Raw genomic sequence first — 27,978 nt, forward strand, 5'->3', positions numbered from 1 at the left:
ATGCCAAGGACCGAAGATGACTTCGAGTAGGACGGCTGAGGAGAAGATGAAAGATTTCACATGAAACATCCCATCCACTTTACCTGCTCAGTTCTGTCCAAATCTTACTGCAAGATTATCATAAACATTTTATTTATGACACTGATTTCAGTTCATGCATGTATTATTTCCCTAGGTAAGCTCCCTTTTCTGCCTCCCCACACGCGACCAATCAAACACAAACTCCACCCAGTTGTGTCCAACTGTCACTAGACAAAGGGCCACACACTGGATAGCTCATAGATTCAACAATATTTAGAAAAAAACTAAACATGTATATTAGAGGCATTATCATTAATCTGTTTTAGAGGATCTGAGCCAGAATAGTTCAATCTAAGATATACCAGTAAATATATTTAGATGTTTTTAATCTAATGAAGTCCTTTGCTTTTTTTTAAGATTTTAGATTTCCACAAACAAAAGTTAAAAGAAACTCAAACAGCACAATTAAATGTAAAATATCTTATTTCTATATCTAATCAAATACAGTTCAGAGATTAAAAGAAAATGTGAAAACAGCTTTTAATGCATTCCCAAATAGCCATGTTGAATCGAATACCAGCTTTGGCATCATTACCCAGCTACAGTGTCGGGTAATGTTTTCTTTAAGTGCTTTCACTGTCCACAATCCACATTGAGTAAATCTCTGATTCTATTTTTTTTTTACCCCTGGCGTAGTGGTTTCATAAGAGATGGTCAATATTGCCCAAATATAGAACCTCTAGGGGCTCCAATTATGAGCTGCAAATCAAATCTTAACGTTATTAGCTGTAACAACTGGAAAAGAGCAGCAATTCTTCCTTACAGTTTTATTGCCCATATCAGAAACACTGTATGGCAAACAGGAAATTCACAAAGAAAACTCCTCAGTTCTCATTCTGTCGGCTCAGCATACACCCTTAAATACTACCTATGTCCAAACACTGGAATCATGGCACACTTTAAGACTCCCAGGAACTCTCTTCAGTGTGGATACAATTACTGAGAGAAGAATATTCAGTTATATTTTGATGGTAAGGATGTCCAGGAGTTAAAAGTAACCATGTACGCTGTAAGAAGCTTTGTGAAAGGGAAATATATAAGACGTACTTCACTCATTCATTCATTCATTCAAGAGGTAGAACATAGAGCAATTGCTTTGTTTCATTACTTATTTTATTTATTTATTTATTTATTTAATTTTATCCTACTTGCTTTGATTCTGTTTCATCTTCCTGTATTTTAATCATGTAAAGCACTTTGCATTGTCTTTGTACTGAATTGTGCTGTACAAATAAATTTGCCTTGCCCTGCCTTGACTTGCATTTGAATTTTAAGACTACCTGTAATCATACTTGGGGAAAAAATTGGGGTATTTATAAAATATATTTGGGCACTTTTAGTTACTTTAATGCTGGTTTCATGTCAGAGGTTTAAGGCATGAAAATCTTGTGTTAAAGGAACTAAAGATGCTTACATAGATGCAACAAATGCCCAAATTATTTTAATGTAAAGCATTAAGATAAGGAGTTCCTCTATAGAAAATAAACTGGAGCAAAATGCTGAATGTTAACATAAGATACATGCAGGATTAATAAAATACAAACATTTATAATCATTTTTTTTTTTTCAGTAAAACATTGAACAACTCTTAAATGTCCAGATTAATGCATCTGCTTGAGATATAAATAAGTAATGACTCCTCAGGGCAGTAAAGCTACAAGAATTTTTTTTTTTTTTTTTTTTTTCATATATGCTGTTGATAATAAGAACTATACCCTAGTTTAGGAATTAACATAAAATCTCTTATTTGCACACGAGATGAAAAAAACAGCGAGCTTCTCATTCCTGAGGACTGGCTGCTATTTAATTACAATAGCAATCAACCAAAAACACTGAAATACCAAGCCAGCCAATCAGAGCAGTCCTCCAATCAGCACCATGGCACTCCGGTTTCCTGCCTCCTGTGAAGTGATATTCAAAGCAGCCACATGCAGGCTGGCTGAGCTCCGGATCCTGTGAAATCTCTGCTTACTCCTCAGAGTAAAAGACAGAAAAACAGCCCCTATGCACGATGTGTGCTCAGGTACAGAACCTGCACAGGCATCCGATGTCTGCCCTGCTGCTGCACACAGATCCTCAGACTTTTCTTTGTTTCAAACTGCTTAAAGCCGGAGCGGCTTGGAGCGCTCTGGCGCACCACGGTTGGCTCGTATTGGAGCCATTCTGGGATATTTTGGCTGGATTAGTAGAAGCACCCGCTGACAGGCGCACATCCGCTAACCTTATTTTTTGGCCGGGAGCCCATCAGGCGAGCAGCCTCTGCATTCCTCTGAAATAGCGAGCCTCAAAATAACACTAATAAAAAAAAAAAGGAGAAGCACTAAAATCCAGGAGTAAAGTGTAAAACTTCACCCTCTTGCTGGAGGTAAACGTGATGCTGAATGGATGAGATGCGGTTTGGATGCGCGTAGGAAGAGCGCAGCTTGCGCCTCCGGTCTGTCCATCTCTGAGGGGTCTGGAAGGCACCGCTGCATCCTAAAACCAGCAGCTCTGTTTACATTCTCCTTGCCTACAAAATAACGCTCAGCTCGGGGATGCGTAACAGAAGCTGCAGCCTCCCAGCCCCTCCACCCCAGCCTGGCTTTGACCGTGATCCTGGCTGGCTCCACTGATCAGGGACATGCCGGGTCACCTAAACCTACCTCCAGCATTCCTCCATATCCCCTCACGCACGCTGCCGTTGGATCCTAGGGTTGATTTTATGCACCGGAGCGCGCACAACACTTGCATTCCCAAACCGTCACCTTTAAATTCAACTTTTCTCCTCTCTCTCGCATGCCCTGAGATGATCTCAGTCTCTGCTGTTTGCATTGTATGTATCTAGACGCGCTGATGATCATGCTGAGAATCATCTGTGATTTATATTTATTTTTTTTCTCTAAAGCGCTGAGGTTGCGCTGACAGCATGCACAAACACACACAAAAAGGCGCAAAAGCCCAGAAGATCTTGGTTACTTACGTTTTGAGGGGGTTCTGCACCGCTGTGGCCATTTTGGTATAGTATGATAGAATGCAACACCGCAGAGCCCGGTATTGTACATGTAATGTAGCAGCTATTTCAATTTCATTCATTCTCTGGGGCTGCGGCTGCAGCCAGCCAGCCAATGGGAAGCTGGAGCGCTCAGTGACAGCTTCGGGGAAGTGTAGTTTTTTGCGCATGTCTGCTTGTCATATGGCGAAGCTGAGTGCACTACAAATACCAGGGGGGGTAGCGGTGTTAGTGGACAAACAGGCCCGCCTCGGACCTGCACAGGGGAAGACATCCCCCACCCCAATTAAAACCGTATGGAGTTTTGCTTCATATGAATCTAAAACTGTCTAATCTGTGGATCAGTTAGATAATTTGATCACACTAAGCTTTTGAAAAGTCATTAAAGAGATTTCAATATATATCTTTCTGCATGGAGTTTGCATGTTCTCCCTGAGCATGTGTGGGTTCTCTCCGGGTACTCCGGCTTCCTCCCACAGTGTAAAAACATGACTGTTAGGTTAATTGGCTTCTCTTAATTCTCCTTAGAGAAGCCAATTAACCTAACAGTTGTTTAACTGGTTGTTTGTCCTGTTTGTCTCTGTGTTGCCCTGCAATGGACTGGTGACCTCTCACCCATCAACATATTCTCATTATCAGTTCGTATGAAATCCTACGAAAAGTTATGCACAGTATTTCGTACGTTTTGGACGTTTTTCCTCGAAAAAACAAATCAGTGCGCATGCTCAGCCAGACAGACGAAAAAAGCAGATCCGCTGACGGACGTACAACTGAGAAAAACAGTGCAATAATTACTTCTTCATGTCTCTCACTAGGTTGCTTGCTGTTTTGTATCTTAGGGTTAGGGTTAATTGTATGTTAAATTCTATGTTATTGAAGATGTAAGATGAGCAAGGATATCTTGTCTCGAGGCAAGACGTAAAAATACGATGAAATAACACGAAAAAAACGTACGAAATTACGGTGCATAACTTTTCGTACGATTTCGTACGATCTGATAATGAGAATACACTGCAACCATAGACAGCTGGAGATAGGCACCAGCACCCCTCGCTACCCCACTTGCGATAAAGTGTGTCAGATAATGGATGGATGAATATATATGCAAATGAAGGTAATAACCTACCTGTAAGATTCTCTCAGAAAGTACTGTTACAGGAACATTACAAACAAAAGATATTATAGACACATTGATGGGAACTCCTGGTAAAAATGTGTGAAATATTCTAATATGTGATCTTAATTTATTTCAGTAGTAGGCCTATGATGCTGGTGAAGGTTCTTTGTCATCAAGGTCATAGTCGCAGAGGCGTAGCCAGAAATATTTTAATAAGGGTGGCCAGACAATAACCAATGTACACTGAGGGGTGGCCGAAAGCGGATCGGCACCAGTACCTCAGGGACAATCTACACTGTTTCAACAGGAAAATGAACAAGCAGAACATCCATATTTTCTACATAAAGATTAACTATATTTTCCTACAGCCTTTGCTAACAAATATACTCATATATTTAAACAGCCGTAATTTCTAGATAAAAGGTATAGTAGATAAGACTCTTTCAGTTTTGAGTTCTGGGGCATATATTTTCCCATTTTCATTAGTTACCTACTTATATCAATAAACATTCTGCATAAAATTCATATTTACAGGCACTAATATTTACATACATTGATTATTTTTATAAGTTTTTATTAAAATTGTTATTTATCTATGATTTCACTAAAGAGTCTCAGATGATTGCAGAGACACATATTTTTCTCTTTACCCCATATAACACAAAATCTAGCTCTGAAAAGAGCATGAATTCTGTACTTATCATTTTTTATTTTATTATATTTAACCACCATAAATTAAAATGTTTTGGATATTCCACTTGAGAGTATTACTGCTACCACCATCTGTATTAGAGGGGGAAAAAATGGTAGGGGTGGCCAATGATTGGCCAAGGGTGGCCATGGCCACCCCTGGCCCCCATATGGCTACGCCCCTGCATAGTCGTTCCAAAAAAAGAAAAAAAGAAAAGAAATTCAAAACAATCCTTGTTTCCAAGTTTGAGGATGTTTCACTTCCCATCCAGGAAGCTTTTTCAATTCAAAATGTCAGGAATAGTGTTGAGTTTGAGGTTTTATACTGTAGCCCAAGAAAGTCTTGTTTTTTGTTTTGAAAACATGCAAATTGGAACAGATGAAGGGGTCCACCCCTTTGGAACGGGGGTCGTTAGGTCTGTGATCTAACACTAGGGAAAATTAGAAAAAAAACTATCCTTTTAATATTTTTCAGGAGCAAAATTATTCTCTTATTGAGAAATAATGTGTGTTTTTTTTTATCATTTATGTTCATGACAGTGGTGGTTCTCACAAAAGCAGCACCCAGGGCGCCCCCCCCCACTCACCCTTTCTGACTCCACTTTCCTAACCAATTAAAAGGGAGGAATTCTCTGGCATTCATGATGAGATATTTCCCCTTTCTGAGCAGAAAACAGAAGGGGGCAACTAATCAAGACCACAGTTTATGCAGGAAAGATTGCTATCGCCTGTCCTTAAAGTCCTAAAAGTCCCCATAGGATGTTATTGCCTAATTTGAATATTTGGTCATTCTTTTTGATCCAGCTTGAGAGCAATATCAACATCTGCAAGACGTGACTAAAAACACTGAATGTGTTTAAAACTAAAAAGGGACTCTTTAAAATGATTTAAATAATTATTCAGTGTTTTACTCAAATCAAATGACATAAATCAATTTCATTAAGCTTTAAAATTCAACTTAAAAACCTAAAGTTTCGCTAAATACACAGTGTATGAGGCTGTAGTTTGATTAAAACAATTTCAAAAAAGACATTATGTCAGGTATTACGTTTACATATATATTTACATTGTTAAATTTTACAACAACAACAAAAAAGTCATTAGATATGTGGCTAGTTGTTTTAAAAATGTCACCAGAGGGGTCTGAAAAGTCAATGAAGAAAAAAAGTGTTATAGACATTAAATATATATGATCTTTCACGTTATTCATCCTTTTGTTTCATATCAGACCCAACCGGGAGAACCATAAATGCCCAGAACCACACATCTGACATAAGCACACCATTCCAGGTAAAATGTTTTTAAAGTTTAGAAAATGTCAAATGTTTGTATTAATGATTCTAGGACTTTTTTTTTTTTTTTCTGGCATCCCTTCAGACCAGTTATGAGTGAACGATGGACAAATGTTAAGCTGTGTATGTTGGCAAAATAAATAGATTCCTCTAATGGACAGAATTAAAACTAAAACAAATCACCTTTGTGTCATCTCATACTGATGTTCCAAGATATCAGTAAATGAAGGTTAACTATTTAGTAGATGCTGAACAATTTAGTCGAAATAAACGAAAAATATATATAAGTGACTTGAACTTCAAAGGGCAATACTAACAATATTCCACTGCTAAATCCATCAAAAATAATAATAATCATAATAATTGAACTTTTTTTTATCTCACTCTGGAGAAATTCTGCATTTGACCCATCCCCTTTTGGAGCAGTGGACTGCCATTGTGCATCGCCCAGGGAGCAGTGTGGGATTAAGGGCCAGGAACCCAGATTGGAGGCTGTGGGGATTAACCCGGTTACTTGTAACCTTCTCAGAGCACAAGCTTAACCACTAGGTCATCACCTCCTAAAAATTTTATTGCCGACTGGATTACGATTGAAATTAAGTTGCTGCATTGAAAGAAACATTTCCTGTCTCTTTACCAGCAATGCCAATAAATGCGGCTGGCTTGCTGTACATTAAGCGATGACGTGTAGACTGATCATGTGTTATTTCATTATCTACGAAGCCTGGAAAGGAGCATCCTAAATTATTAACTAATCAGTGGCTATGGCTCAGGCCTGGGTCTGTAATTGATTCTTTCAGACAAGTGTCTGCACTGGATTCGCCCCAAGCAAAACCCTCTCCAAGCTCTTTGTCACTTCATCCGGTTTCTTCTGCATATGACACATATTTCTGCTTTATTTTTCTAAAAAAACTAATAATCTGATAATGAGAAAGAAAGCAAATTGTGGAAATTCTTACAGAGCCCTCTGACATCTGAGATTAAGCACTGATGTTAGGTTTTCTCTCTCTGTCATGTTAGCAGCAGTGGCGCCTCTCTGAAGCCGTTCAGTGACATGTGATATTTATAGATCTGAGCTAACAAATATTTCATGAACATTAGCAAACCAACTCTAACATGGCAGCACTGTTCTGGTGAAACACACTGACAGTGAAATGGGAACTTTGATTTTTACAAAGTTGCTGTAATTGTAGCTATTAAGAAATGGAAATTATTAAGTTTGTGTAGCAAAGATGTGGACTTCAACTTTACACAGTTTGCAGAGTTAATTAGTGCATCTTTAAATATAGATTTCAGGTAGGAGTAAACATGCTGATCCTTTTCTTATTTATGGATTTTTTTTTTTTTTAAGCATCACTATTTTTGCTTGGTTCGAATATAATTTCGACGTTGCGTGTAATTCCGCGTTTGACCAAACGATGGTGCTCACGCACCGTGAACAGATGCATCAATGACGCTCGACGCGTCATAAAAAAATGGTTCCTCAAGTCCAGCCAAATTTGGCAAGTTATTATAGTATAAAATAAAACGGGACTTTTATCGTTTAATCCGATACATCTTCTTTTTGCACGTTTTAAATTTTGCATAATTACTTAGACAGATTTTGCCCTGAGAGGATAAAACTTTAACTCTCAACAAATAGCGCGGTGACATTCCACTTTATCAAGCATCTTCATAATATGATAAAATAACTTGCCATACCCTACACAGCATCTCCATCCCTGTGGCTCTTGTTGTGATTGACAGTCATGCTGAACTTTCATTTTGCTCACAAGCGTCTCCGATATGTTTTGAACGTTTAAAGGACGATGTCAGATATACTGATGAAAGAAATGGAGAGTCTATCGATTGGCCCCATGAAGCCAGAGCAGTTAGGCGACGGGGCCCGGAGCTTCCTGCTGGTGGACGAACAAGAAAACCTGCAGGTAAAGTTAGCCTAGCTAAGGCTAACTGCTAGCTGTTTGGCTAAAGCGGTGCTAGCACCTCCTCTACTGATATAATTCGCTAAATGAATGCTTTTAAATGTATTCTATATCTTTATATTATATCATTTTTCTAACGTTAAATATTCAACATTGATTTATGGTAGCTAATTTCAACGCGTCGCTCTTTTCAGCCATTTGTTTACAAACGCAAAAGCTTTAAGTTTGCCGTTATTGATATGTAAAGTGTAAATAAGATTCCAGCCTGGTTTAAAATGGGGTTCAAAGAGCAAATGTAAGAGGCAGAGCAGCATATTGACATATTATTAGGGAAAGTACCCAGTGAGTCATACCCATGTGACCCAAAGAGAGGCAGCCTCACCTTGTGTTTACATTTGATCAAAGTGCAGCAGATAGGCGCTTTCTTAACTGGTCTAAAAGCGGTAAAGCTCAGCAGCGCATTGCTGATAAATATAGCTGCTGGACAAACTGGTTTCTTATTATGTGTTAATGATCCTGCTTCACTCATCCAGGCTCAGTCTAATGAGGTAATCTCTGGAGCCAGGGATCCCATAGCAAACTGTGCAGACAGAGCTTTCTCTTTAATCAGATCTCTCTTCTTGTTCCAGGTGCAAAACGAGGCTGAGTTTGTGGAGAGGCTCGGCTGTGCAGACGTCCCTGGGGTCAAGGTGCTCTCCATCTTTGGCAACACTGGCGATGGCAAGTCCCACACGCTCAACCACATCCTGTTTGGGGGTGAGAGCGTGTTCTACACCTCCAAGTCCCCCAGCTCCTGCACGGTAGGGGTGTGGGCCGCATACGATCCCTCTCTGAACCTGATCGCTCTGGATACTGAGGGTCTGTTGGGAGCTGCGGCCAATCAAAACCAGAGAATGCGCCTCCTTTTAAAGGTGAGTTTGGAGGTTTCCTGGGGACTGTTTACATCAGCAAACTGATCCGTTTCTGTTAAAGATATTCAATGGCTTTATTGATTGACTCTGCTACCCACTGATTGGAGGTATCCAGTCATTACCTATGTTAAGGTTTTAACTGTAACCATCAGTCAGACTAGAGTTTATTTGCATTAGCCCAGCAGTGCATCAGACGAGTTGCTCCGATTGGCTAACGTACTCTATCTGTGACATGCATCATCACTAATATGATAATTGCTGGGTGTTACTAGCCTAAAATTACAAAGTCTTCACAGTTTTTTAGTTTTTTCGAAAGGCGCAGCTACAGTTCTATTTAAAGTTGATCATACCTGTGAACCTTGTCACATTTTGTTATCATATTTTTAGAAAATCTAATCTATTAGGGTGGATTTTATGTGATTTTTAAAAGGCAGCATATATATATGTTGAACCACTCATACTCTGACACCCAAAATTTAAAATCCAAGTCAACCAATTGCATTGTGAAGTTGCAGACAAACTTTTCAATTGTCTGTTACAATTAATTAATAAAAACAGTTTCCATCTAGTAAAGGGGTTTGTTGAAAGTAATGTAACTTTAGTGTAGATCAGCAGTTCTAAAAACAGCTTCCACCAACAAAGTTAACTTTGATTTTAGAGATTATCCTGAGGACCAGTCCATAATTTAGCATTTAATTTTTTTCTCCCTTTTTTTGCCCAGACATTTTGAAATAATGCAATTTAGACAATAATAATACCCTGACCCTTTGATACTTTTGTTAAACATTACCATGCCATTAGAATATCATACCAGTCCATGCTCAGATGGATGCTGTGATTACATGGTAATCCGTCTTTCCATATGTGTAGAGGATAACTTGAAAAGTTTTTAAAGATTTTGAAATAATTTTTACCAAAAGTGCAGCTCAGTCCTAAGAACAATCCATTAAATTGTGTTTGTGCTTCGGATCATGATCTGGATGTGGGAATTTTTTTAAGGATTCTTTAACATTATTTAACGGAACAACCAGTTCCCCCCCTAAACCAGAGGGTGGCAGCAGTGACTATTGACCACTGATCTCTATTTATTCACTGGATAGCCGATTGGCCAAATAAACTGAAGTCACTTGCAGCCATCTTGGTACTCCCTACTCTCGTGCCATAAAAATACAATTTGGAAATATAAAAATACTATAGCATTAACAGATATCTACTTATAACGTAGTCTTGATGTTATATTTTTAAATTATATGTAATAATGGATTACCATAACAATGTAATCAATACATGTATATTACATGTACAGCATCAATTTAGCACTTTTTGCACATAATCAGATACAGTGTGTGTGTTTGTGCTCATGTGTAATATTTTTAATATCTAAGTACAGTGTTATTATGCTCCCTTAACGCACTAACTTTGTTGTGATGAATTTGTATAATATGTTATATTACATGATTTATAGACTTCATACTGAATATATGCAATCTGATGTGCCTATTGTTTTACCCTAAATAATAGAAATCAACTGATACTATAAAACAGCAAGTGTGTGTCAGCGATTACTTTATCTTTATTTAAAAAGTCTTAAGCCCCCACCCCACCCGTAAAGAGAAAATCATCATTGTTTGATGCTGTAACACACGTTTTGTTTACATTCTAACTGGTCTAACTTATTGATCTCTATGAATAAAAACAGATCAGTGGTCTAACTAGGGAGTACCAATATGGCAGCTGGTGATTTTACAGCAACGTTTACTACCAAAGGCCTATCAGCAATCCAGTGAACAAATAGGGATCAGTGCTATTGACAGCTTCAGCATCAGATTTTAAAAAAATCTAGAGGTTTTATACTTAAGGTGAAGAACAAATAAAAAAAACAAAACAGGAAATTGGGGTGTTGAACTTGTGAAAGTATTTTAAAGCTACAGTGTGTAATTTTCAGCGACATCTAACGTTCAGACTGCAGACTGCAGCAACATGAACGTCTCCCCCCCACCGCTTCTCCCCCCCAACAGTACGGCGAGCGTTACGGGACAAAATGTCTTCCACGACGTCCGCATCACCTACCTTCTCAAGTGATGAGGTTTGTTTACATAGATAATTTTACAGATAGTATTTCATTAGTCTGTGTAGGGTATAGATTTCATGTAGACTTAAGATAATAAATATACCCGTTATTTTTTCTACGTCGTTGTGACGTTTTGGTGAGCTGCTTTGCATGGTGATATAAACAGACGAAGTAATTGTAGTCATTAGTTTAACAGCGAGATTGTGTTCGCTGGAAGAATATATATTCCCCGTTTACAGAGTCCAAGTCATGTTTGTGGCACGGGGGTTACAACGCGAGGAAGAGGGAAAGGAAGAGGGCAGAGAGGCCGGGGTGAGCGTGCAGCTAGGGCCAGGCGAGAGAGGGGAGCCAGCGGGGTGAGAGCAGAGGAGGAAAGGCTTGAAGATCTCCAAAGGAGCCGGAGAGAAGTAACCGAGGTATATATCCAGAAAATCATTTTACAGAAAATTACTGAATCATTACCTGTGAAACGTCAGGGACGTTGCTGAATAAGTATATTGGAGAGTAACAGCATCATCACGCAGCATGTTATTGTTTTAGACAGGTCTGAGCATCCTGTACTCCAAAAACTGCAGTGATATTAGACAATTGTGTGTGTAGGATTAATTACCTGTCCAACAGAAAACTGGCAACTTGAGCGTCACTTTGAAAACCTTTTTCCTCCATCAGTGACTTCCATCGTGTAAATGCCGTGCCAATGTTGATCCGTGTTTTTTGTCGTTTCTTGTCACGCTTGCGTTTATTCTCGTCGTGTTTCCGCTTCTTAGATGACGGGGGTTCGGTGTCCGCCGCTTTTCGTTGTGATACAGAGTAGGCGTGATCCTCCATTCGTCTGATGTTTGGCCACACAGTGCCAAACAGTTTGCAAAGTCACTCACGCCTGCCGCCTTGTTTACCTTTCTTGTTACTGAGGCGCAGTATACCTGCTTCTTCTTCTTCTTTGGTTTCAGGCAGACTAAACGCTTCTCAAGCATAATACTGCCATCTACTGTTCAGTACCGTCTCAGTTCATCTCTCTCAACTTGCCGTAGTTATTTTCGAGCGTCATGGGAGATCTCGCAATCGCTAGTTTGTTGCCTCTGCGCTTGCCGTAGCGCAAAGATGTCAGCCTCCATGGCTGCGAGACCCGCTCCTATGTAATTATAAATAACGAATTCTAAGGCAACGCAAATATTATGGTTAAAAGGCTGAGCTCATAGGTGATGATAAATAACATAGTTATGTATAATATATTAAATTTCTGACTTTATATGCCTGTAATTATTACACACTGTAGCTTTAAAGAAACTTTTACCAGAGGTGCGCCTCATGATGAGGAACAATTCATTTAAATTTGGTAATGATCCAGATCATGTGTGAGTTTTAGCTATAGGTGTAAATACCTATATGGGTGCTTTTCTAGTTATATATCTTTTTATATATTTGAGGGTCTTTTTGCTTTTTTAGCCTGCAGTTATATTGCCAAATCGGCAGATGCATTTATTTATTTTGTCTATATTAAAGAAAATGTCATATCCCAGTTTATTACTGTTCTTTATTTATCTGTTCTGAGTCCTGGGTTGCAGTGAAGGCATCTCTTCCTGTTTCTACATCTGTGCTTTCATTCAGCCAGCGTAAAACGTTCTCTTGTTTTCGGCAGATTTTGGCCGTGTCTGATATAGTTGTCTATCGCACGCGGGCAGAACGTCTCCACAATGACATGTTCCAGTTCCTGAGCAGCGCATCGAGGGCCTACCTGAAGCACTTCACCTCAGAGCTGAGGGCCCTGTCCAAACGGTGTGGCTTGGACGTGCCCCTGTCCTCTCTTGGGCCTGCGGTCATCGTATTTCAAGAGACTACACACACTCAGCTTCTGGGCCATGGTACAGAAAACAAAATATTATATGTCTTGTTTAATTTGTTTTTTTTTATGAGCATCTGTTGTAAATTAGAAGGATAATGAGGGAGTCTTATGGTATATATCAGGAATTAGGGCTGGGCGATATGGAAAAAAAACTATATCACGATATGGATTATTTTATATCACGATAACGATATATATCACGATATACCACAACTGATGTTGCATTTTATGTTTTCATAGTCCGTCAGATGGACAGGGTTGAAAAAAATCTTTCATCGCCTATTTTTACCCATCATCTTGTTTCCTAATATGAGAATCCCAACCCCAAACCAAGAACACCAGTTATGCAATTTGCGGCCATGACAGTGAACAGTATAGAATCTTGGCTAATGATAGTAAAACTAGCGAACGCACAAAAGTGCATAGCAATGTCAGGCTCATACCTTGGGCGAGCATCACTCCGGTGTGGTCCTCAGGAAAGTACACGGTCTGTAGACACCGAGCGCGGAGGGTCCAGTCCTTGATGAAATGGATGGTGAGACTCATATAAGGCTGTGTTGCTCTACTCATCCACATGTCCGTAGTCAACGCATAATGCGTCGCACCACTGCGTACCTCTCTCTCCACTTCAGCTCGACAACTAGCATATAAGCCAGGCAGCTCCACTTTACTGAAATGTTTTCGACTAGGCATCACATATCTGGGATCGAGTGTACGGACGAGGTCCCGCAAGCTGTCTTTCTCGACTATGTAAACGGGGGCCATGCCTTTACAGATATAGCGTGAAATTAGCACCTGTGATCTGCTTGTGTCGCTGAGACGTCTTCTCATATTGTGATCCTTGGACGAATGCTTCCTTAAGCTTCGGCTGTGAGAATTTCTTTCCAGTGCTTCCTGTATTTTCATCCCTTGTTTGTTTTGACCGGAGTGGTTGTAGTTTCCCGTGTTCTTGTTCATGATTTTTCTTCAGGTGGTAAAAGAGGCCGGAAGTATTTGCATCAGCCGCTGGAACGGCTTTGCTGCACAGTTTACATATCGGCTGCGTTTGTTCTTTATCAGATGGCTGAAATCCGAAATATAACCAAACAACCAAGCTGCCTCCCCTTTTGGGCAAAAGTGGTGTTTGTTGTGTCTGTGACCTGGCAACCGTTTCGGACTCTGTAACCGCTGCTGTGGTAACATCTTCTTGGGTGTCCATCATTCATTTTTTTTCAAGCCAGAAAGAAATTTCGCGGGCTCTCTCCGTCAGTAATGTCGCAAACGTATGGTGCAAAGCCGCGTGACGTAAAGAGGTGTAGTGTCGCAAAACCACGTTCTCTACACATTATCTTTTTATTCTCTTTTTTTTTCGTTATATACACTTAGAGTTTGCATAGCAAAAACGCAAAATGTTATATTAACAAATTATATTAAAATGTATATTAGCAGTAATAATAATAATAAAAAAGTTTATCACGATAGAAAAAATAGAGGAGAAAGGTCACGATAGACATATTTCTATCGTCCTCACGATATATATCGCCATATCGCCCAGCTCTATCAGGAATGTACAACTATTGCAGCCTGTGATAAACAGTAACTCCTGATTTTAGGATCATTCAGTCTCTCAATGGTTGGAATAGATTTGATGATGCTTTTTGTTTAAAGATGTGAATATTGATTCAATTATCAATATAAACTACTGGTTATCTGGGTTCTGTGTGTTTGGACTAGGGTTGTCACAATACTTTTCAACTCGATACCGATACTAAGGAACATATTCTATACTCGATACCATTTTCGATGAAAGGATAAAAACAAAGAATCCAAACTTCTATAGAAATATTTTCATTAATAAATAAAATACAATAAATAAATACAGTAAACAATAAGAACAATATTTTGAGGTTGTTTGCTGTGCACAATATTAAGCAAGCTTGATAAAAAACATAAAATTAAGTGTTCCTTCCTTGGCTATGCTTTGCACACATAGCAATGACACTAGCCAAACCGGTTAAGAAACAAAAATAATTCTCAGCAGCTGCACCTCTTACAAAAAAAAAAGTTTGAAACTGAAAAGAGCACAGAATTATTCAATCACACAGTATTCAGAAAGTGCATTTTCCTCTATTCTGCACTTTAAATGAATGACGGTTTAGGTGCCACTAGTAGTAGCACTGTATCGATGATTTTAAAAACGAGTATTGTATCCGGATACAACGTTTCAGCATCGATACTTTGTTGAGTATCGATACTTTTGACAACCCTAGTAGAGATGAACCGTTGTATTGACTGGCTGATATATGCAGAATAGAGTAAAATGCACTTTCAGAACACCGTGTGATTGAATAATTCTGTGCACTTTTTAGTTTCAGACTTTTTTTTGTAAGAGGTGCAGCTGCTGAGAATTATTTTTGTTTCTTAACCGGTTTGGCTAGTGTCATTGTTATGTCTGCAAAGCATAGGCAAGGAAGGAACACTTAATTTTAATACGTTTTTTATCAAGCTTGCTTAATATTGTGCACAGCAAACAACCTCAAAATATTGTTCTTGTTGTTTATTGTATTTATTTATTGTATTTTATTCATTAATGAAAATATTGAATTTTGGAGTCTTTGTTTTTATCCTTTTATCGAAAATGGTATCGAGTATCGAATATTTTCCTTAGTATCGGTATCAAGTTGAAAAGTTTAGTATCGTGACAACCCTAATCTCTACTAGGGTTGCAAATTGATATATATATATTTTTTTTTTTTTGATTAATCAATTAAGAATCAGGCGAAGATTCTTTTAAAGAAGAGTTTTGAAAGAGTTATGAAATTAAAACAGGTGAAACTAACTTTTCACTTTAGGAGTTCTGGATAGAGCATTTTGGCAAAAAAAATGTTTTCTTTATCTTAAATGCAAACATTTTTTTTTTTTTTACTGTCTTGTTAAAATTGCTGCTCAGCTAAAGGCATATTTTAGAGTCTTTATACTCCAGTTAATGATTAATTGATTAATAAATTAGTTGACGATTATTTCAATAACTGATTAATCCGATTAGTTGTTTCCGACCTAAACTCTACTACTGTATGTTGGTGTGATTAAGAGCAAAAATCAAATTTTTTGATTTATTCCTTTTCTTTTTGTCAGTAGTTATTCACTAAATACCAAACAGCTTTCTTGAGACGATTTTTACCCCCCAAGCTCATCTTTGTTCTTTCCTGGTGTAGATTCTAAAGGGCCCGGTTATGCTGACACCCTCCTCCAGAAGCGGTTCCATGACCTTGGTCTGGGGACCGAAGCCTTCAGCTCTGTCCAGTATGTCGGCACTCAGACCATCACCCCCCCGACAGATTACAACAAGCTGCTGGATGCCGTCACGCAGCAAGTGAACAACACTCACACACGCTCCCCCCGCCAGCCGGGGATAGTGTTTCATGCTCTGGAGGTAAATGGTTTTAGCCAGAGCTAACAGTTCAACAGGAATGTCCTGTAGGTTGTTATTAGTCCTCTGGGTCGCCCCCCTCACCCTCCTGTTTAGCTTGCATCCTGTTTTAATTTCCGCGCCTCCTCCTTACTCTGAGCTTTCCCCTCTGTGTGATCCTCAGGCTCTGAGCGAGCGTTTCTGCGGGGAGCTGTCCGACGATAAGATGACGCTGTACTCCTTCTTTCCAGACGAGTACTTCACCTGCTCCTCTGTGTGCCTCAGCTGCAAGTAAGTTGGGGCAGCAGTCTGCGGTAGACGTGATATCAGACACATCTGAAGGTTTTGGTTCCCCGAATCTCTCTCTTCTCTCATTTTTAACTCCTGGATATCTTCTCCATAATGCTTTAAAAAATTCTGCTGCTGCTTTTAGGCATTTAGATCCAATTCTTTATGAGTTTCGGCTTTTTTTTCCTTTTTAAACAGTGAGGGAGTCACTCTTTTAGAGAAGAGGGGACCCCTCACATCAACACTTCCAGGATGCTCCTTTTTTGACAACATAAAGGACTGATGGTGTTCACCTCCACTGCAGACACTCTGTTTGCCCAGGTGCCCAAAACGGTTCAGAGGCCTTCACTGAGGAAATAAATCTTCCTCTAGTTCTCTGAAGTCCAGCCCTGCTTCTTACGCATACAGTTAGCCTGTCTTTGATGTTTCCCTTAGAGATAAGTGGTTTGTTGCTGTCGTTTTCAACAGCAGGCCTACATTTAAAATCCACAACGCTCCATCACCAGCAAGCTCCACACCGGTGGTTATACCTTAGCTTATTGCGAGATGTTCTTGGGCTGTTCGGATCTATTCCCTTACAGTTTTAAATCATGTAAGAATTTCTGTTTTGGACGATTTCTTAATAGAAACAACATGATAACTGGTTGTAGCCTTTCATTACGAAGCATTAACGAAAGCACCAACGCTAATGACATCATTAAATCTGGCTAAAACGCAGATTTTTGTGTTTTCATTTAATCCAGGGTTCCCGCGGGTCCTTAAAACGTCTTAAAAGGCATTGAATTCTTCAAAATAGAACTAAGGCCTTAATTGGTATTAAAATGTCTTAAATCAGTCTTTTGTAGGTCTTATTTTTTAAAACATCATAAATAGGATTATTTTTATTACAATTTACTTTTGTAATCTATATAAAACGTTAAAATTGACAATTTTTTATTTATTTTTTTAATAAAAAATAACGGCTCGCCATTATTGGTTCCGTCCCGATAGCGGAACCAATAAAAGCGTTGTTGCGGCCGGGACATTTGGGAGATGCACCGTTTACTTTTTGTCTGGAAAATATGAGCAAGTGTAAATGTAACCAAAATTGTCTCCAGCCAAGAGTTTTCTCCATGGCTAAAACCAGGGAACATACATGAGTTCACCAAATCAAACATACTAAGAAAACGATACAAAGAAAAATAGCTGCAAAAAAGACTTAGCACTGGTTATGTTGTGGCTTAAAAACTGATTTGTTTTGTTCCCTGCTAAAAAAAAGTTTGTGAATTCAGTTAAATAATTGTTAAAATATATCTGTCATTTGTGTGTTTTTAGCTTTCTTCCTGTATGGGAAGCTTTCCAAAATTTTAAACATTAGTGCAGTGGTTTATGTTAAAATAAACCTTTTGGGTAAAGTTTTCGCAAGCGTTTTTTTCTTGTGTTTCTTGTGAATTTGGTCTTAAATTTTTATTTCAAGTGGCATTAAAAAGTCTTGAATTTGACTTGCCTTATGCTGTAGGAACCCTGTAATCTGATCCCTCTTAATAATAACCTAGAATCAAAGCCACTTTCTACAAGGTGAACTTAAGCTGTCAAGTTTTTGCTCAAACCTTTCGGTGACTGCGTTCAAAAAAGTGGAAGAAAAAAGTTGTAACTGTATTTGCAGTTGATTTGAGAGGCAAGTAAATGCTCTGCAAATCGAAAAAGATTTCTTCATTTAAAATGTGAACTAAAATTATTATTGAGTATAAATTAATTTTAGTAGGCCTGTCATAAAAAAAGTAATAAATTAATTAATTGCATCATTAAAATTAATCACAAGAGAAATGTAAATTATTGACTCTTCCTTTTTTTTTTTTTTCCCTTGTGTCCCTATCTCTTTCTACTAATGAATCTGGGTGATAAAAAAGGTGACACTTTGGTGCGTCAGTCTCCACTCACCTCCTCTGCTTATCATTTCCTTAGTGGAACATAAAAGCCTGGTGACTGAGGAGTGTCAAGCCAATAAAATCATGCTTGAGATGTAAAGAAAAAAAACATGAAACCTGACAGCTACAGTGAACACTTAGGGTCCGATACAGTTGCTAATACTATTGTTTATCAGCCTAATTTCTGGCAAATATAAAAATAATAGGCCTGGTTTAGAGGCTACCTGATCAAATCAAAGACAAACGCTCTTATTTCTAGAATTCATTACTTATTTTTTGCAGTGTAGAAGCTTTCAGACGTGGAAGGTTGACTCAGACTTTAAATAAATTCAGAAATTAGTTTTTATTTTAACCAGGTAGATCTAAGCAGCTTCAGGTTCCCGTTGCAGAAAGTTTTATTTATTTTTATTTTTAAATCCTGGTATCAAACCATATTATTTCACCAATCCGATAAAAATAACAATTTTAACAGATATGCCCTCATAATTAACTCTAGACCTGTTTCTTGTTGTTTTAGCATCCGCTGTAAGAACGGCATGAATCATCTAAGAGACCGGGTCCCCCACATGGCGGATGGACTCTGTCAGTTTGCACATCAGTACAACAACAAGGTCCTCATCTGTAAAGTAAGTCAGCAGCATCGCAGCGTTACTGTTATGGGTCCCTCTTAGTTCGCTCCTCATCTGTTTAACGTCATTAAATCTCCAGCGGTGCTATGAAGGAGGCAAAGAGGTGATCGTCGTGCCCAAAACCTCGGCTTCCTCTGACAACCCGTGGTTCGGGCTGGCCAAATACGCCTGGTCAGGGTGAGCAGCTCACAGTCTGCCTCCCAGTCTTTTATTTGTATCACTGTTCTGCTTATTTCTTCCTGATCACCTCCTCCTGGTTTAGATATGTGTTGGAGTGCGCCAGCTGTGGCGTTATCTACAGGAGCAGGCAGTACTGGGTGGGCAACCAGGACCCTGAGAGCGGCGTGGTGCGGTCCGAGGTCAAACACGTCTGGGAGGATGTGAGACGATGATTTAATTTGACACTAAGAATTAAAACATTTCAACAGGTTTCAGATGTTGCAGATGTTAGAGATTCCTAACATTAGATTCCTGTGTCCTGTTTCAGTCTGAGACCTTTCTGACCAGCCACCAGAACGCCGCTCAGAGGGTTCTGGACGGGATGAACTACGTGATCCAGTCAGTGTCTGAGTATGGGACCGGCCCGACCAAAGCAGTCACAGCCTGGCTCACTGACCAGGTGGCTCCTCCATACTGGAAACCCAACGCAGAGATCACTGTGAGTACTGAGAACTGAAGCAGAGATCCAGAACAGGTCCTATACCTGTTAAAAGCGTAAATTGCTCTGATGTAAAAAACATAACCCTACCCCTAGATTTTGAAAAATGTCCCCAAAGTGGTCGGTGATAAGAGACCCTGAGGGGCGGGGCTAAGTAAGGGATGGGTGAAGAACTCTGTACTTTTATAAATGCCTAATGAATCCCTTCTGCAATTCTGTTCACATAAAATCCTGCATTTTGTTCCCTAAATGTAGGATTGTGACTCTGAGGGAGTGGAAACCTGGGCTATTTTCATGCCTCACGTGATCGTAGCTTTGCACACAATAGTGCGCGATGACATCAGTGGCTGCTGGTGCAGTCAACCTCACAAGCATGGGTGATAGAAACCTCTAGGAAGTATGAGTCCGCTTTTCAAAAATGCGATGCAAGTTAAGCTCACTGCAGCATTTGTGATGTCATGGCCACAGCGACCTCTAATTCCAGGAGGGACCTGGTTAAGCGCAGGGTTTATCGAAAGCTTTCTGGTATGCGACACCATTAGCACACCTGTATCCGTTAGCGACTCATCAATCAGCTGCAGGCGAAGGAAGGTTTGAAACAGGAGCGGAAAGGATGATACAAGTAAGGCAGCTGCATCATCATATGCTCCTGGTTGGTGAGCCTCATTTTTAAGATGATGCCATTAATAATTTGATACCACACAGGGCTCGATGTTAACCATCGCCCGATCTCCTGGGGCAAGTAGTTTTTATTGTTGGGAGAGTACAAATTTCATTGCATTTGCCCGCGGGGCAAGTGCAATAATTGCAAGAAAAAAAATTATCACTCAAAATGACTTTAAAATCACCAACATTCGATGAAAACGACCCAGAAGCGTTGCCGGCGCCATTTTTGTTGATTTGTACACAATCTCGCGTGATTTGAAAAAGCCGGGTGATTTTTCCGCCAGATGGCGTGATATTTGTCCACCTAGTGGTAATTTAGATGTAGTTACCAAAACAACAAACGGCTGCATTTATTTTGTCAAGGAAAACTAATCCTGAGTCAGTTAAAAGTCAGGGAAATCTGAAATGATATCAGACTGTGGAAACCCTGTATAAAATAACTATGATTCTCTAGAAAAGTCACATTATATTAATAGTATTATCTTGTATAAACATACAGTGACTCTAAAATAAAAGTTATTCATTTGTGACATTGATTTTGTCTTATGATTTATCTTAAGTTTTTTTTAATCAATTTTTTTTTAGATTTTTAACATTACAATTTCCAAGCACACAACAGTTTAAAGCAAAGTTTAGTTTGAAAAGAATGTGCAGGAAGGACTGAAAAGCATGTTAACACGGTAATGTAGGCTTGAGTTCATTATCTGACGCATGCATATACACACCAGGAACCTGGAAACTTAAAAAATACTGAATTACAAAAAACATTTAAAAAACAAACATGTTTCATTGAGATATATATACAAAAAATAGTATTAGAAACTATATTTATCAACCAATATACTGGGCAAGTATTCTGGGCAAATGAAATGTGAAAGTCACTTGCCCTTTGGGCAAGTGGTAAAAATCCTTAACGTCAACCCCTGCCACATAAAAACCCATAAATGTTGAGTAGTTCCCAGGTACCTGCTATCGGTACCGTATCTGTTCAGATGTGGGCGTGGCATTCGCTCTCAATGAGCGCTAAACACCACAGGTCAGAATATTCTAATGGATTGGACACAAAAAAGGTTTACGTTTATTGCAAGTTGGATTCATACAGAAATGCAGGATTATGGTGACAAACACCCTCAGCCATGGGGCAGGCAAATACCAGCATGTACCATTTGAACTAATGGCAAAATTCAACCACAGTTCCGCCTTAGGCAGCTGAATGAATGTTGCAGTGAAATTTTAGCTAAGATGGTTTTGAGAAAAATATTTGCAGATTTAAAAATCTCACATTAAAGGTATCGTGGAGGATTTTCTCTAATTTCTTAAAAGACCTGCTCTCTCCGCTTAAAAAAAAAAAAAAAAAGAGCATGCACAATCCCATTTCCCCTCGTGCACGCTCTATTTAAAAGTTGCTGTTCTAATAGCTCATACAAGCTTACTGTGTCCGAACGTCCACCCTAACCCTTAAATCCATTAATCACTATATAGAGTGGGGACTTTATAGTTAGCTTATTCAATTTAGAGAGCTCTCCTTTGCGAGCAGAGCTCTTAGCGCAAAGGATTCTGGGATATATCTTCCTCTGAGGCTTTTCTGAGGCAATTTTTCTCTTACGACCCTCGGCCATTTTCAAAGAACCGCAGTGAGAAAGTTGAGCTTCAATGACTGTCTGAAACCGTAGCTCACTACAGATATATACCTGAAAGCGCACCTGCGCAGAAAAAGATAGCTAATTGGACGAGCACGTAGGACGGCCTTACGTAAACATATCACCAGAATGATTGGCAATAAGAAGGACCACTTATTTAAATGATCCACCCGGAAATAAAAGATCGTCCTCTATACCTTTAAAGTGGAACCTCATAGATCCAGTTTAATTCACATAAAAAACAAAAACGGTAGATTCTGGGGTGAGTTACACTTTAACATTTAGCATGAGGGGATTTTCCACCTCCTCCTGCTGAGTTTGCAATTTGAGATGCTGAGTCTCATCAGTTCCTGTTAAATTCCCAGTGAAGTTAATGTTTAATAACGGGACAGAAAAGCCTTTTTCTGGCATAATTCCCAAATAGTTTGGGGGTAGATATCATGTAAAGGTTGTCATGGAGACCGGAGGACTGCTGCTGTTCTGCAACAGTGAGCCTCATAACCTCAATATCCTGCTCCATGTGTTAACTGATGAGATGACAATGAGGGGTGGAAAAGTACATGTACTGGTAGTGAAAATATCTGGTGGGTTCCATACACGCATGAACTGAATGAATACAGCTCTGAACAAATGCAGGGTGTTTTTATGCGGAATGAGGAATGCACTGATTTGTAGGGCAAAAAAAGTGAAACCAAAGCAGGACAGAAAGGACTCCCAGCTTTCACTAAACAAAACCTGTGTAGTTAGACTTACACTTAGACAGATTTTATTTGTCATTTTGTTTACACAAGTGTAAAACAAAAAGAAATTTCATTTGGAACAGCTCTCTGGACAATTTCATCTTTTTAAAAGTGCAGCCTTGAAGTTCATTCAGTATTTAAACCGTTAATTGATTCAAACTATTAGAGCTAAATGGAAACATAAAAAAAAAATCAGCTGTTGTCTAAAAGGCTTAAAACTCTGTGTTTCACTATTTGACAGTTTAACATTTAGTCTTATTTAAAATGATATAAACATTTATAAGTAGATTTTATGGGTTTTATCATCCATCTAACTAAGTAGATGGATGTAGTGCACAGGTTCCTAAAGTGGGGGTCGGGCTCCCCGGGGGGATCGCAACATGGTTTTCTTTTTCTTTTTTTTTTTGTATGTGAAGGACCAAAATATATCATAAAACACATAAATGTAAATGTCCCATAAATAATAAATAAATGTACCATTAAATAAGTAGATATAATTTTATTTATATTACTTTAAATGCAATTAATATACCATTAAAGTAGAAAATGTACAATAAACAATGAAATGTCCCATTAAGTAATAATTTTAAGCGTTTAATTGAGTATATTAAATCTATTCAAAAATATAATTATTCTATAATTGTATATAACCATATAGTGAGATAGTTGTATGTAATTTTTTTGGGTTGCTGTTAATTTTTGGTTCACATGCTGAGAAGTCTGGGGATCCTTAATGTAGTGCGTACTTGGTGCAAGTCATGGTCGAGTAAATTTGTGTCATCGGAGAATCCTTTCAGACTCATAGAGGAGCGTTCATTAACCTTCTCCTGTGCATCATAGATGGAACAAAGATGGCGGGACCTCTCTTTATTTTAGTGTTAAAAAAAAGCAGCCAATTTTTATTTAGTTAGTTAGTTTAAGATCATTTCAATTCATTTTAAACAAATTTTGGACATACTGCACCTTTAACCTATCAATGGGAAAATGCAAACTCTGTGCCAACTGATGCTAATAAAGTGTTATTAATACGTCATTCTTTTGCTTCCAAAGCTTCTGTACTGATATCTAATATAATATCATTGCATTTAGTTTATATCTACCCTCCCTCCTACCTCCCTCAGGCCTGCCATGAATGTCATAAAGAGTTTGAGGAGGCGGAGAGGAAGCATCACTGTCGGTCGTGCGGCGAAGGTTTCTGTCATCCCTGCTCCAGCCAGAGGATGCCGGTGCCGGAGAGGGGCTGGGGCAGCAGCCCGGTCCGAGTTTGTAAGAACTGCTTCCGTCAGGGAGGCCCCCCTGACAGCAACAGCCAGGGTAAGAGCCATGCAGCCTGTCAGCCAGTCCATTACTGGACAGGGCTCGATGTTAACCATCGCCCGATCTCCCAGGGCAAGTAGTTTATATTGTTGGGAGTTTCATTGCATTTGCCTCCCGGGCAAGTGCAGTGATTGCAAAAAAAAAATTATTTATCACTCAAAATTACTTTAAAATCACCGACATTCAATGAAAACGACCCAGAAGCGTTGCCGGCACCATTTTTGTTGTTTTGTACACATTCTCGCATGATTTGAAAAAGCCCGGTGATTTTCCGCCAGATGGCCTGATTTTTGTCCACCTAGCGGTAATTTTGACGTATTTACCAAAACGACAAACAAGCTAGAAAGCACTATTGTACCTGTGTTTCTGTATCATTTTATTCGCATCATCACTCAAAAATCACCTACATTAGAAGAAAACGACCCAAAAGCGTTGTTGTGATTTGAAAAAAGGCGCGTTATTTGAAAAAGCCACGTGATTTTTGTCCCCGAATTGGCATGAATCAGACATTTTTTTCGACTTGGCAGGCTAAAAAACATCAACAAGGCAAAAAAATGTAATTACAGTAACACACCCACCACCTGTTTTACCCTCCACCCACTTAGCATCGGAGATCCTCTTTACCCACCACCCATCCTCATCCATTCACTAAACATTTTCCAAGCACACAACAGTTTAAAGCAAAGTTTAGTTTGAAAAGAATGTGCAGGAAGGATTGAAAAGCATGTTAACACGGTAATGTAGGCTTGAGTTCATTATCTGACGCATGCATATACACACCAGGAACCTGGAAACTTAAAAAATACTGAATTACCTTAACGTCAACCCCTGCTGGAGCTGAACTGACACGGGTTACCTGATGATGGCGCCGTTGTTCACTCTTGGAATATGTTTGTGCTTTTTGTTAGTGTCCAAAGTGGAGCCTGGAGGTCTGATAGCTCGCAGGGTGACGGAGGTCGCCCAGACTACAGTGGATATGGTCACCACAGCTTTGGACTACCCACGATGTGAGTTCCTCCCTGTTAAACATGATGTCATATCCGAGCAGGTTTGGAAACTAAGAAGATGCACAAAACAGGAAAATACTTAGGATGACAACAAAACGTACAATTTTATTTTCTAAACTGAAAGAACATATGTGCAAAGCAGGTTATTCCTCCAGAGCCATGTCAGTGTCAGTAAGAACAAAACAACTGTAAAATGAATCCTGCTGTGTTGAAGGATTCACACACTTTAAACCTTCTGGCTTTTTGTCACATCACAATTGCAAACAGGATTTTTACTAGGATTTAATGCAGGGTTCCCGCGGGTCCTTAAAAAGTCTTAAAAGTCATTGAATTCTTCAAAATAAAACTAAGGCCTTAATTGGTATTAAAATGTCTTAAATCAGTCTTTCGTAGGTCTTAATTTAAAAAAAATCATAAATAGGATTATTTTTATTACGATGTATTTTTATAATCTAAATAAAACATTAAAATTGACAAATTTTTTTTTATTTAAAAAAAATAATGGCTCGCCATTATTGGTTCCGTCCCGATAACGGAACCAATAAAGCGTTGTTGTGGCCGGGACATTTGGGAGATGCGCCATTAACTTCTTGTCTGGAAAATATGAGCAAGTTGAGTGAGTTTTCTCCATGGCTAAAACCAGGGAACATACATGAGGCTCAGTGTATTTTGTGCAAGAAGCGATTCAAGCTCAGAACGATGGGAATTAAGGCAGTGGAGTCGCACATGCGAAGCAGGAAACACAAAGCATCAAAATCGAGTTACAGAGAAACAGTCGGTATTTCTCAGTTTAGTTCCACCCTTGTTTCTGCAACGCCTCCACTTATCACCAAATCAAACATACTAAGAAAACCATACAAAGAAAAATAGCTGCAAAAAAGACTTAGCACTGGTTATGTTGTGGCTTTAAAACTGATTTGTTTTGTTCCTAAAACAAAGCTTGTGAATTCAGTTAAATAATTGTTAAAATATATCTGTCATTTGTGTGTTTTTAGCTTTCTTCCTGTATGGGAAGTTTTTCAAAATCTGAAACATTAGTGCAGTGGTTTATGTTAAAATAAACCTTTTTTTTAAGTTGTCGCAAGCAGGTTTTTCTTGTGTTTCTTGTGAATTTGGTCTTACATTTTTATTTCAAGTGGCATTAAAAAGTCTTGAATTTAACTTTCCTTATGCTGTAGGAACCCTGTGATGTGACAGAAAGGAAGGAAAAGGTGAACAATAAGGAGCTCGATCTGAACCAGACTAGATGGAGGGAGTCTGAAACGATCTGTTTTCAATACAGTGTTTTCCCATTTATACATAAAAAGTTCACATTTGGACTTTTTTCATTTATAAATGAACACATTTTTCTTTTTTCCCACATCAGATTAGGATTTGTTTTTTTATCTAATCGACATAAATAAAAAGTAGAATTTTTTTTTCCTCTATGTCTGCCCAGCTTTTGTTAAGGACGTGGCTCGGCCTGACTACTGGGTCCCGGACCAAAACATCACCCAGTGCCATGAGTGCCAGAAGACCTTCCCTCCAGCCATGTCTAAGCACCACTGCAGGGCCTGTGGGCAGGGGGTGTGCGGCCCCTGCTCTGCTCACATCAAACCCGTGCCTTCCAGAGGCTGGGACCACCCGGTCAGGGTGTGCGACAGCTGCTTCGCCCGCACCGACGCTCTGTGAACGTCACAGTCTTCCTCCGATGGTCCCGGTCAGCACTGTGAATCCCAACACTGCTGAAAACCCAGAGAGATCGACCCGACAGCTCTAAGAGGCTCAACCGGAACTAGCTTTGTTTAATGGACACTAAAGAAGAGGCTCCAAACGATCACTAAGAGGAGCGTTAGCTGTACATGCCTTTATTTCACAAACTGGTTCTGGGTCAGTAATGAGACGTAAAGATCATTTCTATAGCAGGTCTTAGACTGAGTGGATTAAAAAAGCAAGTTGGACGTTTATTTCCTCTTACTGGACACTTTTTAAAAAAGTTCTCATCAAAGAACTTAAATTCTTTACGGCACTTTAGATGATCGCTTTAACCCTTCCTGCAGCGGGCTGCTCATCCTCATCTGGAATTATTAACTAGCCAAAATTAATAAGGGAACTTTTAAATTCCCCAAGCCTTAAAAAGCATCCTGGTCTCTGCAATTTTATTCGCACAAACTCTTAGATAGCAGAGGCTTCGTGTGTTTAAGCTTGGAGGTGTTCGTGTGGTAAAGAGCTTGGTCTGCAGCAGCGTGTGCCTTCATGGGTATCTTACTACTCAGTCAAACATATCGTTTGTGTTTAAATCATGGAATTCACTTCAACTCAAGGCCTTGATCGTCATCAAACTTTTTTTTAAGTTGCATCCGTATGAAAGAGATGTGATCAATTAAAATCTCAACATATTCAGACATTCCAGTGGGTTAAACAGCCATGAGATGCAGAGTAGATATACCTCTAAGAAAGCTAATGCAGCTACACTAAACCAGGCAAACTATCTCATCAAGTCACATATAAACATAAGATATACATCATAGTTGGATTTGAAACTGAAGGCTTTTCTGTGTCATTTGTTGTTCTTTAGTTTTTCTGTGTGAAAGGAAATCATTTTTATTCAATTCTGGCAATAGAATTTTTAAATAGCAACTGACCAAATAAAGATATGAAAATCGTTCTTCGTATGACTCTTTGTTTTTCTATTACATAGATGGACTGTTTTTTTTTTCTTTTAATACTTTTACTGTCCTGTAAAATGTAAAAAGGCTGCAAAATTCAACACATTAAGGTGTGAGACGGTTAGTGAGCCTTTGATGATGGTGAGGAATTTTAACCTTGCAGCCAATAACACC

At 39.0% G+C, this 27,978-nt stretch overlaps 1 protein-coding gene across 1 annotated transcript; it reads left to right on the top strand.

The window, feature by feature from the left end:
* Window positions 1–7,872: 7,872 nt before the first annotated feature.
* Window positions 7,873–27,806, top strand: si:ch211-11n16.2 (zinc finger FYVE domain-containing protein 1). Its single transcript, XM_038273176.1, has 12 exons — window positions 7,873–8,094; window positions 8,721–9,002; window positions 12,713–12,935; window positions 16,111–16,328; window positions 16,489–16,595; window positions 19,017–19,125; window positions 19,208–19,305; window positions 19,391–19,508; window positions 19,616–19,786; window positions 23,954–24,146; window positions 25,058–25,156; window positions 26,595–27,806. The coding sequence occupies exons 1-12, from the start codon at window positions 7,978–7,980 to the stop codon at window positions 26,825–26,827; spliced, it is 1,968 nt and encodes a 655-aa protein (XP_038129104.1). The 5' UTR covers window positions 7,873–7,977; the 3' UTR covers window positions 26,828–27,806.
* The last annotated feature ends 172 nt before the right edge of the window (window positions 27,807–27,978 follow it).

The sequence above is a fragment of the Cyprinodon tularosa genome, unplaced genomic scaffold (assembly GCF_016077235.1).
Source record: "Cyprinodon tularosa strain WSP-4 unplaced genomic scaffold, ASM1607723v1 ctg86, whole genome shotgun sequence".
In the NCBI taxonomy this organism is placed as follows: Eukaryota; Metazoa; Chordata; class Actinopteri; order Cyprinodontiformes; family Cyprinodontidae; genus Cyprinodon; species Cyprinodon tularosa.

Coding starts and splice junctions, on each gene's coding strand:
- si:ch211-11n16.2 (XM_038273176.1), top strand. CDS start 7,978: ATGTCAGATATACTGATGAAAGAAATGGAGAGTCTATCGATTGGCCCC. Junction 19,509..19,615: donor TCAAACACGTCTGGGAGGAT/GTGAGACGATGA, acceptor GTCCTGTTTCAG/TCTGAGACCTTTCTGACCAG. Junction 19,787..23,953: donor AACCCAACGCAGAGATCACT/GTGAGTACTGAG, acceptor TACCTCCCTCAG/GCCTGCCATGAATGTCATAA.